Here is a 12,608-nt window from a genome sequence, read left to right on the forward strand (position 1 = left end):
TCTTTTAAATGCAGTGTCATTCATAGAGAAGTTAGATGTCTTGTGGTCTTAAGTGAACATGGTTCAAAAAGAAAAATATATTAGAGCTGACACTTCAAATGTCTTTTGCCATTTTCTCAATGATAGAATTGCTGGTTCTTGGGCAGTCTCTGGAAAGCGAGAATGATTTAAGACAATAAGACATAAGAGGAGAATTAGGCCATTCAGTCCATTGAGTCTGCTTGCACTCTGGCTATGAGATGACTAACGAGGCCATTGTAGATTATTTCACCTTTTGGGCATATGAAGGCTAGCTTGTTTGTGATGTGGTCCATCACATGACCTCAAGATTCTGTCTCATCTTCAATGCTCTTCCATGGGCGAGAGGTTCCCATAGGTTGGTGGGGACAAATACAAGAGATTCTGCAGATGTTGCAAATCCAGAGTGCAACACATAAAATGCTGGAGGAGCTCAGCAGGTCATACAGCATTTATGGAAATGGATAAGCAGTCGATGTTTTGGGCTAAGACCCTGCAGGACCTCATCAGATATTGAGTCCTGATGAAGGGTCTTGGCCTGAAACATCGACTGTTATTCATTTCCATTATTGGTGGGTATGTTCATTTCTTCAAAAAGATAGCTTGGATGCCTAAGACTTTTGCACAGTACAGTATAATGTCATTCCAGTCTCCAAATAGCACTTAATACTACTGACCTAACACAAAGCTGAGTACTCTTATTTCTGTTTCCTGACCACCTTCCAATTTTAATCAATATATAGTACTGTGCAAAATGTCTGGCGCCCTAGCTATTCATATGTGCGTGAGATTTTTGCACAGTACTGTATGTGTAACTATAGTTTCTGTGCTGCAGATGTTGGTCTGGCAGGCTCTGCTGACATGGTCCGCTTATCCTAATGGTGAGTTTGGAGGTCTTTGATATAAATAGTGTTGGTATTTTTTGAGTGCCTTGAGCTAATGGCCATAGATCTCCAGGTACCACATGTAGGAGGGTGAGAATCACTGATACCTATAGTGGACCTATACATTTTATGCCAGATTGGATAATTGATCCTCAAATACCTGTTTTCTTAATTGGCTAAAGAAGCATAGAAGATTGTGGTGAATTTCATCATGAATCATCTGGAAGACTCCACAATATGGGGGAAGATCTGTTTTTCTAGAGGCTTTCTGTAACTATCAGTGGACAATATGATGCAAAAGGGAGAACCTTTGCCTTAACACTGAATGTAAGACCTATTTTCTCACACTTCAATCAAGCGTTTAAAGTTCAGCTTCTCAGAAAGCACAAATGGTTGCCACAGTGGCGATGATGCTATTGCAGTTCAGGGCATCGGAGTTCTATTGTGGTATCCTCTATACAGCGGTCCCCAACCACTGGGCCTCGGGCCGTGAGGAAACAGTACGAGTCAGCTGCACCTTTCCTCATTCCCTGTCACACTGTTGAACTTGAACATAGGGTTGCAAACTGCCCTGTATTTATCGGGACATTCCGTATATTGGGCTAAATTGGTTTGTCCCATACGGGACCACCCTTGTCCCATATTTCCCCCGCTAAGGTAGAGCGTTCCTATGAAACCTTTCGTGCGGAAATGGTGTGAAGCGCAGAAACAATTACCATTAATTTACATGGGGAAAATTTTTGAGCGTTCCCAGACCCAAAAAATAACCTACCAAATCACACCAAATAACAACTAAAACCGAAAATAACACTAACATATAGTAAAAGCAGGAATTATATGATAAATACAGAGCCTATATAAAGTAGAAATAATGTATGTACAGTATAATTGGGAAGATTAAGCCAAAACCGATTTGTGGGGGGAAAAAGTCGGCGCGCATGCGCACGCAGGTGTCCGTGCAAGGTTTCGTGGTCATGGTAGTCTTACCTGGGGTAAACGCAAGTGTCTTGGGATTTGACTGCTAATTTTGTCCCTTATTTGGGAGTGAGAAAGTTGGCAACCCTAACTGTAAAAGACATGTTGAGGTGAGTTTAACCCTACTTGAACAACCACCCCCGATCAGCCGGTCCGTAAGAATATTGTCAATATCTACCGGTCCATGGTGCAAAAAAGGTTGGGGGCCCCTGCTCCCTAAGGAATCCGTGTATGTCCTCCCCATGAAATGTGTGGGTTTTCCCCCCACAGTCCAAAGACGTATGGGGTAGGTTAATTGATTATTATCAATTGTGATTACTAATCGTGATTAGGTTGGGGTTAAAATGGGGTTTGCTGGGTGGTGCAGATCTTGGGGCCAGAAGGGTCTATTCATGCTGTATCTCAAAATAAAATAAATAAATGCAAGTGTGCTTGCTGGAGCATAATTACTAAAGTTTGGATCATTTGGTTCTGCCGTGTAGGTGAAACTTTCCCATTAGTGTTGAAGATTAAACTCTTCCATAGGTTTGTTGAAGGCATAATGTAAATTGCAGCAGGATAAGATTTGAGGGAAGTGTTAGGATGTAGATGCATCTTTGACACCACCCTTCACTGTAGGCCCATTTGTTAATATCACAGCTTGCAGGTCATAGTAAAACACATGAAGTGTAAGGTGGAGAAATATTTGTGTGCAGCTGAACTTGGAGGAAGTCAAATGCTAGTACTGTACAGCTCCCTGAATTTTTTGTGGTGGAGTTTTAGGTGACAGGGTCCACTGTGCCTCTAGATTGGAAAGTCCATAAGTGTCTTTGGGAGTTGCTCTTCAGCAACTGTTAGGTATTCCACAACACAGAAATCCATTTGTTGACTTCAGGGTGAAAACCAAATATCTAGGTTACATAGCCCTGGGGCAACGCAGCTGAAATCATAGTTTTAGTGGGGTGATAAAACCAGAATGTGCTTTGCCTTTCTTCTGCATTGTCCAATGTACAACTCCGTCCCACTTAGAGCAAAGTTTCTATTTTAAAATGTGATGTTTGAAGCTCTTAAAAAAACTTAAATTTTAATTGAAATTTCACTCTTTGAGCACCAATTTTAGGATTTTTCTCACATGCACCTTTTCAGATACTAATTCACTATAAATCCATTGTTTAATTTTTTAACAATCTACGTTGGTACAATTTCTGGTAACATAACTTCTTTCGGCAACTGGAGATCTGGTAAAGTGCTGACATGACTTGAAACCGAATCAATAGGAGCCTGGGTTATAAAAGTGGGATTGGGATTTTCATCTTGTGTGCTGCAAAGGAAATGATATCAATTAACTTTTTGAAATTTGAGACAGAAACAAAACCACAAGCTACCAGTGTAGTCACATTTATCCAAGTTGTGAACTTACTGTGCCCAGTATCTTTATTAGTAAGAATAACATCATATAGGAATACTGTACTGCTCATTCTGCTTGCTTCAGATGCAAACAATCTTGAATTTAAGAACAAGAAATAGAGGTGAAGTAGGCAATAGAACACCTTGAATCTTCTCTACCATGACTAGGTCCAACCTCGACTGTATTTATTTCCTTAAGTGTCAATCTCCATCTTGAAGGTTGTTAATGACTGAGCACCCACCATCCACTGGGACAGAATTCCATAAAAATAGTACCTCATTTCTGTTTACAAGTAGCCAAATATTCACTTTTGAGATTAAAACCTTAATCATTTTTGGGCATCCGCCATTTGTTGACGAGTTCAGCATTTATTGCCCATCCATTATTGCCATTGAGAACCACCTTTCAAAATTAAAAGTAATGAGTGGATCTACAGAGAACAGCATGCAATAAGAGTTGCAACACTTTGGTGCCACCTTGCTTCAGTCCTGATGGTTGCACTGAATGGTGTTAGGTCGAAATTTCTGATTTTGACTCAGTTACAAAGGTCCTGTGATATATTTTCAAATCAGAATGGAGGATGACTTGCATTTTCAGGTGGTGCACCTATAAAAATACTTGTAGGTAGGGATAGTGGGGGACAGTGACCACCGCTCCCTAACCTTTATAATTATCATAGAAAAGGATAGAATCAGAGAGGACAGGAAAATTTTTAATTGGGGAAAAGCAAATTATGAGGCTATAAGGCTAGAACTTGCGGGTGTGAATTGGGATGATGTTTTTGCAGGGAAATGTACTATGGGCATGTGGTCGATGTTTAGAGATCTCTTGCGGGATGTAAGGGATAAATTTGTCCTGGTGAGGAAGATAAAGAATGGTAGGGTGAAGGAACCATGGGTGACAAGTGAGGTGGAAAGTCTAGTCAGGAGGAAGAAGGCAGCATACATGAGGTTTAGGAAGCAAGGATCAGATGGGTCTATTGAGGAATATAGGGAAGCAAGGAAGGGGCTGAGAAGAGCAAGAAGGGGGCATGAGAAGGCCTTGGCGACTAGGGTAAAGGAAAACCCCAAGGCATTCTTCAATTATGTGAAGAAAAAAAGGATGACAGGAGTGAAGGTAGGACCGATTAGAGATAAAGGTGGGAAGATGTACCTGGAGGCTGTGGAAGTGAGCGAGGTCCTCAATGAATACTTCTCTTCAGTATTCACCAATGAGAGGGAACTTGATGATGGTGAGGACAATATGAGTGAGGTTGATGTTCTGGAGCATGTTGATATTAAGGGAGAGGAGGTGTTGGAGTTGTTAAAATACATTAGGACAGATAAGTCCCCGGGACCTGACGGAATATTCCCCAGGCTGCTCCACGAGGCAAGAGAAGAGATTGCTGAGCCTCTGGCTAAGATCTTTATGTCCTCGTTGTCCACGGGAATGGTACCGGAGGATTGGAGGGAGGCGAATGTTGTCCCCTTGTTCAAAAAAGGTAGTAGGGATAGTCCGGGTAATTATAGACCAGTGAGCCTTACGTCTGTGGTGGGAAAGCTGTTGGAAAAGATTCTTAGAGATAGGATCTATAGGCACTTAGAGAATCATGGTCTGATCAGGGGCAGTCAGCATGGCTTTGTGAAGGGCAGATGGTGTCTAACAAGCCTGACAGAGTTCTTTGAGGAGATGACCAGGCATATAGATGAGGGTAGTGCAGTGGATGTGATCTATATAGATTTTAGTAAGGCATTTGACAAGGTTCCACACGGTAGGCTTATTCAGAAAGTTAGAAGGCATGGGATCCAGGGAAGTTTGACCAGGTGGATTCAGAATTGGCTTGCCTGCAGAAGGCAGAGGGTCATGGTGGAGGGAGTACATTCAGATTGGAGGATTGTGACTAGTGGTGTCCCACAAGGATCTGTTCTGGGACCTCTACTTTACGTGATTTTTATTAACGACCTGGATGTGGGGGTAGAAGGGTGGGTTGGCAAGTTTGCAGATGACACAAAGGTTGGTGGTGTTGTAGATAGTGTAGAGGATTGTCAAAGATTGCAGAGAGACATTGATAGGATGCAGAAGTGAGCTGAGAAGTGGCAGATGGAGTTCAACCCGGAGAAGGTGGTACACTTTGGAAGGACAAACTCCAAGGCAGAGTACAAAGTAAATGGCGGGATACTTGGTAGTGTGGAGGAGCAGAGGGATCTCGGGGTACATGTCCACAGATCCCTGAAAGTTGCCTCACAGGTGGATAGGGTAGTTAAGAAAGCTTATGGGGTGTTAGCTTTCATAAGTTGAGGGATAGAGTTTAAGAGTCGCGATGTAATGATGCAGCTCTATAAAACTCTGGTTAGGCCACACTTGGAGTACTGTGTCCAGTTCTGGTCACCTCACTATAGGAAGGATGTGGAAGCATTGGAGAGGGTACAGAGGAGATTTACCAGGATGCTGCCTGGTTTAGAAAGTATGCATTATGATCAGAGATTAAGGGAGCTAGGGCTTTACTCTTTGGAGAGAAGGAGGATGAGAGGAGACATGATAGAGGTGTACAAGATAATAAGAGGAATAGATAGAGTGGATAGCCAGCGCCTCTTCCCCAGGGCACCACTGCTCAATACAAGAGGACATGGCTTTAAGGTGAGGGGTGGGAAGTTCAAGGGGGATATTAGAGGAAGGTTTTTTACTCAGAGAGTGGTTGGTGCGTGGAATGCACTGCCTGAGTCAGTGGTGGAGGCAGATACACTAGTGAAGTTTAAGAGACTACTAGACAGGTATATGGAGGAATCTAAGGTGGGGGCTTATATGGGAGGCAGGGTTTGAGGGTCGGCACAACATTGTGGGCTGATGGGCCTGTACTGTGCTGTACTATTCTATGTTCAATGTTCTATGTTCTATGCAGTAGAAATACCCTAGATGAGTAACTGCAAAACACTTTGTAGATGTTAAAGGTTCAAGTCACTGCTCTAATAGGGGAGGGAATGAATAATTAGAGACACAAAAGCATTTGTTCTTTTCGATTTCCATTAACTATAGCTTTTCCCCAGGAGTGTTAGCTATAAAGTATTAACCATAGTAAGTAGATTTTAAGCACGGTTAATGATTTACCATGTTAATTGTGGCACAGTCTTGATTTTAATGTTGACCAACTAGTTACCTTTAATTAAATATTCCTAAGGTAAAATGCAGAGTAAACAATCTCTGCATCGACATAAGCAAAGTTCATCAGTAAAATTAATTTGACCCAGACATGGAAAAGAACAAAGATCATTGCTGTATCATGGAATGCTTATACACTTATTGCTCCAGGACTGATATTAAATTTAAATATGACAAAAAAAATGAAATGGGAAAAATTATAACCCCTTAACTACCATAGTGGCCATAAGGAATATCATTAGACTGTATTTTCTGCTCAGGAGGTAAGGATTCGTTTTTCATGTGTTGTGAAACAATCCAAGCTCAACGCCCATTCTCCAATGTAAATTAATGTGCAGTTGAAAATAATTAAGAAGTTGAAGTGAACTATTAAAAAGGGAATCTCAAGCAAGTGCATTCTATGTTGTGGGAATAAGAGGGGAGGGATGCACTTAAAAATACTGGTATTTGGTGAAAATTAAAATAAAAATGGAATCTCAGTCAAATCATTATCATCCAGTCTTCATCATCTCCTTCACTTTAATCATTCATGCTCCTGGATCCTCCCAGAATATGTGGCATTGCTTAATTACTGTGTTATGCAGAATTAAATTGGCTCCCCCATTGAACTCTGGAAAGTAAAATTGAAATATTTGTAAGCAGTTTCCTGTATTGATCTGAGTCTTACCTTGCTTGTTCTACCTCTTTTATAGTCTCGGGTGAAGCTGAGGAGACCAAATTTTTATTATACTGTTTCCTATAGGGAATATGAATAAAATAAATGTAAAGTAAGTGTTATCTGCAGAATATTAAATGTCATTCCTATTTTATTAAAAAGTGCATCAAAACAAATATATGGCTAATATAGTTAGGTAATTTCGGTGTCATTGCAGCTCCTACTGTTTTATTACACAAATTTGATTCACAGGGTGGTGCAGAAGATTTAGGAAGTTGAGTAGTCATATTTGCGATAGATAACCATTTTCTAATCTGCTTTACTTTGTTGATCTAATACAGTTCATGCACGCTGCCAGCAGTGATGCTCATGCCAATGAACGTCAAAGGGGAATGGTCTGTGCCTGATGCTTGTTTTGCTCAGTGTCACTTGCCATTTATCAGTCCAACTGAAGATGTTATCCTGGTTTTTTTTCCACTTACGAGCCAGTACACAGGTCGCAAATCATTTAAAGAAATGGCAGTTAAAGAAATTGACCCTGGTAGGAAAGGGAGCAAGGAAGATCTGATTCGCTAAACTGCATTTATTTTAATGCAAGAAGTCTTGACAGGAATGAGAGATGAGCTGAGACCATGACTAGGCACATGGGGTTGTGACATTATAGCTATTACAGAAACATCGCTGAAGGACAGACAGAACTGGCAGCTCAGTGTTCTATGGTACAGATGCTATAGGCTTGATAGAGGTGAAGCAAAAAGAAGGGGGAGTTGTGTTTTGATTAGGGAGAATATCACATGGGTATTCCTTGGGGAACATCTAGTGAGACTACATGGATAGAACTTTGCAATAAGAAGGTGGTGATCACTGATGGGCTCATATTTCAGGCTCTCCAACATCAGGAATTAGAGGAACAAATATGTAGGGGGATTGCAGCTAGCTGTAGGAATAATAGGGTTATATTAGCAGGTAATTTTTACTTCCCTGATATTGACTGGGGCTGCCAAAATGCTAAGGGATTAGATGGGCAGAATTTCTTAAGTGTGTCCACGGAAGTTTTCTCAAGCAATATGTACAGCCTATTAGAGAGGGACAACACTTGACCTCATATTGGAAAATGAAATGTCAGTGGGGAGCACTTTGGGACAAGTAACTATAATTCTATTAGTTTCAAAACAATAATGGAAAAAGATAGAACTGGTTTGCAAGTTAAAATTCTAAATTGGAGCATGGTTAATTTTGACACCATTCAACAGGGAATATCAAAAGCTGATTGGGAGAGGCTTTCAGTGGGTAAAGTTGGAAGCTTTTAACAGTGAAATGGAGAGCACTCAGAGCCATCATGTTCTTGCTAAAATAAAGATCAGGTTGGCAGGATGATAGAACCCCAGCTGATGAGGGACATTAAGACTCTGGTTGGGGAAACAATGGTAAGGGCAGCCGGGATCAAGTCAAAACCTTGATGAATATAAGGGATGTAGGAGTACAATTAAAAAGGAAATGAGGAAAGCAAAAAGTGAACCTGAGATGTCCTTGACAAAAAACATGGAGAATACTAGGAGATTCTACAAGTATATTAAGAGCAGTGTTGTGGAACATGGCGATCTAGAGACACAATTCCATAGTTACCTGAACGTGGCGACTCAGGTAGTGCAAGGATGAATGGCATGCTTTCCTTCATCAGACAAGAGCAACGAGTACAAGAGTTATGATGTTATCTTACAGCTGTACAGAATTTTTGTAAAATACTGTGTGCAGTTCTGGTCACCGGACTATACAATGAATGCGATTCAGCTACAGATGGTGCAGGAATGATTCATAAGGATGTTGCTAGGTCTACTTGATTTGAGGTTTAATGAATGATTGGATAGGCTGGGACTGTGGGAATGAGAAAGGCTGAGGGGTGAGCTTATCAAAATCCATAAAATCATGAGGAGCATAGAGACTGTGGCTAGTCACAGTATTTTCCCCAAAGTAAGGGAGTCTAAAACTATGTCATAGGTTTAAGATGAGAAGGGCAGGACTGAAAGGGGTCTTGAGAGGAAAGTTTTTTTTCTGCTTAGAGAGTAATTAATAAATGGAATGGGCTGCCTGGTGATCTAGTGCAGGCAGGTACAATTATAAAGTTTAAAAGACACTTACAGTAAATGAGCTCATGGCAAGGAAAGGTTTAAGGATATGGGCCAAATGCTAGCAAATAGGACTAACTCAGGAAGGCACCTTGGTCAGCACAGAGGAGTTGGACTGAAGTATCTGTTTCCATTCTGTATAACTCAATGACTATGACACATCATTTACCACCAATGCACTTTCTCTACAGCTGCAACTCTAGATTTTATATTTGGTTTTCTTTTTACTTATGAAGCCCTCCGCTGGTTGGGGTTGACCCATGGATATTGTGCCCTAGCTGCCTACGTGATACTCAAGCCAGGGTAGTGCGCTATGGAAAGCAAGCACTTGCCCACGTAGCAGTCTCCTCCTCTCCGTGCAGGTAATGAATCCAAAGGAATGGCAGAGATCAAAACAGTTTGGCACCAGCAGTGTCACAAGAGTTGCAAATCAGCACTGAACTCAACGTAGAACTCCAACACCAGAGTTTTTCCTTGGAGTTTACTCCAGAAGCCTTCCTTGTAAGTGAGTAAAGGTGCAAGGCAGCAGAGGATTGAGATCAGAGTTTTCCTTCTCCTAGATGAGCTGCCAACCACAAGTGACATCTGCCTGAAGCAAATGGTTTTAAGATGTCTTTGTCCTTCTCCTGTCTGTAGAAACAGTTCCACCAAACTTAGTAGTTAAGCCACAGTTGAAGGCCAGGAGCTGGTCTTGTTGTCAGAGGCTATTTGAGATGCACACTATTGGGAACATTTAATAGGTAGTGGGAGCTTATCCCCACCACCTCTCCCCCGACCCCTGGCTATAACAACCTTAAGGAACCAAGGTTGCTTTTTACTACCTCAATGTAATTATGTATGGAATGATCTACTGGGACGGTACTCAAAGAGAAGCTTTTCACTACATCTCAGTATGTAAAGTAAGTAAAGTAAAGGCATCCGTTAGTCTTCTGAGACCATGGATCTGTGCCTGGAAAGTCTTCACTCTCTGAGGCACAGGCCTGGGCAAGGTTGTATGGAAGACCGGCAGTTGCCTATGCTGCAAGTCTCCCCTCTCCACAACACCAACGTTGTCCAAGGGAAGGGCAAGGGCCGATACAGCTTGGCACCAGTGTCGTCGCAGAGCACTGTGTGATTAAGTGCCTTGCTCAAGGACACAACACGCTGCCTCGGCTGGGACTCGAACTCACGACCTTCAGATCGCTAGTCGAATGCCTTAACCACTTGGCCACATGCCCACGTGGTTATTATTGTCAGTATGTGTGCCAATAATAACCAATACCGATAAGCCTGGTGCCTGTCACTGATTAATTCAAAGCAGTGTGTTTTTTGTACTGAGTAGTTGAATTCTACAATAATTGAATGAAGCATCATCATTAGCAGAGCAAAATGAGAATTTAGAGATAAAATAACTGAACTATCAGACATAAAAGTGGAAAATCTAGAAACACTCAGCAGGTTAGGCAGCATTGATGGAAAAAGAAACAAGGGTTAATGCTTCAGGTTGAAACACCTACATCACAACTGGGAAAAGTTAAATATGTTAAGTTAACTGGTTTTTCATACAACAAAGGATCTTGACCCAATCTGTTAACTTGTTATCCTTTCAGATGCTGCCTGGCCTCCTACGTATCTTCAGCATTTTACTGTTTTCATTTCAAATATCTAGCATCTGTGGTTCTGTTATTTTCATGAATAATCAGAATGTCTGAACAAGTAACTTAGACTACATTAATATATATTTCGTTGTTTACTAAATATGCTTCAAACAAGAAACCAGAAAAAATAACAAGTGAAAGTTTCAGATTGGGGTGGAGCGGGGTGACGGAGGACAATTTTTGAAACAGATTATGCATATAATTGTATGATTCAAAACTGCAGTGCAATACCATCAGACAGAGTTCAATTTCTAATCACTAGTGGCAATGAGAAGGGAACCACATTTCAGTCCAACATACCTGTTTGTTTTCAGTCCATTCATCTTTGCAAACAAAAGGCGTAAAACTTTCTCCTTCTGCTCCCAGGTCAAGTCGGAGATACTCACTTTTCCAATATGAATGCTTAAAAATAAAGAGTATTGTTTATTATTAAAATGTGAAGGCTCGAAGTGTAAACAGGAAACAATGAATGAGGGTACTGAATGAATCAGAAAACATCTGCGGAAGAAGAAATGGAGTTAATATTTCAGGTTGATGATGCACTCGACCTGGTACTCAAATTCATTAAGACCAAAGAATTGATTGTGGTCTTCAGGAAGGAGAAATTGGGAGAACACACGGTGGTGGAAAGGGTGAGCAGCTTCAAGTTCAGGAAGTCAATACGTCAGAGGGTCTATTCTGGGCCCAACATTTTGATATAATCCAGAAGGAAGGCACATCAGCAGTTATATTTCATTAGGAGGTTGAGGAGATCTGGTATGTCACCAAAGTCTAGCAAATTTCTAAAGATTCTTGCGTCACTGTCTAGTATGGAAGTGCCAACCATGGGATGGGAAAAACTGCACTGGGTTGTAGACTTACCCAGCTCCATCGTGAGCACTAGCCTCCCACTATCGAGAATATCTTCAAAAGAAGATGCCTCGAGAAGGGGCATCCATCACGAAAATACCACCATCATCCAGGACATGATCTTTTTCATTACTGCCATCAGGGAGGAGGTACAGGAGCCTAAAGAAGCACAGTCAGCCGTAGTGCCTCTTTCCTGCACTAACTTGATAATCACTAGTTGTTTTTTTTTAGTATATTCAGTCCCCGTTACAAACCACAGAATGGTTATAATAAGGTAGGATGCCATTTTGCCCATCAAGTCCATACCATCTCTGTGTAAGGGCAAATTGAACGATTCCAACCTCATGCCCCATCTCTGCAGAGACCTGCAAGTTCTTTCAAGCATCCATCCAATTCTCTCCTGAGCTCTGCAATTGAATCTGCCTTCAGTACTAGCCATGGCAGTGCACTCCAGAATCATTACATAGAAATGTTTTCCCTCATAATTTTTTCTAAGTTCAAAGTAAATTTGTTAGCAAAGTACATGTACATCACCATATACAACCCTGAGATTAATCTTCTCGCAGAAATAATCAATAAATCCATTGAATAATAGCCATAACAGAATCAATGAAAGACCACATCAACTTGGATGTTGAACCAGTGTGCAAAGGACAACAAGCTGTGTAAATACAAAAAGAAAGAAGTAATAAAAATAAATCAATCAGCAATAAATATCGAGAACATGAGATGAAGGGTCCTTGGAAATTAGTCCATAGGTTGTGGGCACATTTCAATGATGGGGCAAGTGAAGTTATCCTCTTTGGTTCAAGAACCTGATGATGGCTGAGGAGTAATAACTGTTCCTGAACCTGGTGGTCTGAGTCGTGAAGCTCTTGGATCTTCTTTCTGAGGACAGCAGTGAGAAGGGAGCATGTCCTGGGTGGTGGGGTCCCTGATAAT

At 41.3% G+C, this 12,608-nt stretch overlaps 1 protein-coding gene across 1 annotated transcript in view; it reads right to left on the reverse strand.

Moving 5' to 3' along the window:
• Positions 1-92: 92 nt before the first annotated feature.
• Positions 93-12,608, reverse strand: part of LOC134344458 (basal body-orientation factor 1-like) — a 44,012-nt gene continuing 31,496 nt past the window's right edge. Inside the window, exons 9-11 of the mRNA XM_063044288.1 lie at positions 11,118-11,219; positions 7,067-7,135; positions 93-3,177 (exon numbers count right to left, since the gene is read on the reverse strand). Of these exons, the coding sequence (XP_062900358.1) occupies positions 3,045-3,177; positions 7,067-7,135; positions 11,118-11,219 (304 nt within the window). The 3' untranslated portion in view covers positions 93-3,044. The remainder of the gene's footprint in view (positions 3,178-7,066; positions 7,136-11,117; positions 11,220-12,608) is intronic.

Source organism: Mobula hypostoma, chromosome 1 (genome assembly GCF_963921235.1).
Source record: "Mobula hypostoma chromosome 1, sMobHyp1.1, whole genome shotgun sequence".
NCBI classification, from domain to species: Eukaryota; Metazoa; Chordata; class Chondrichthyes; order Myliobatiformes; family Myliobatidae; genus Mobula; species Mobula hypostoma.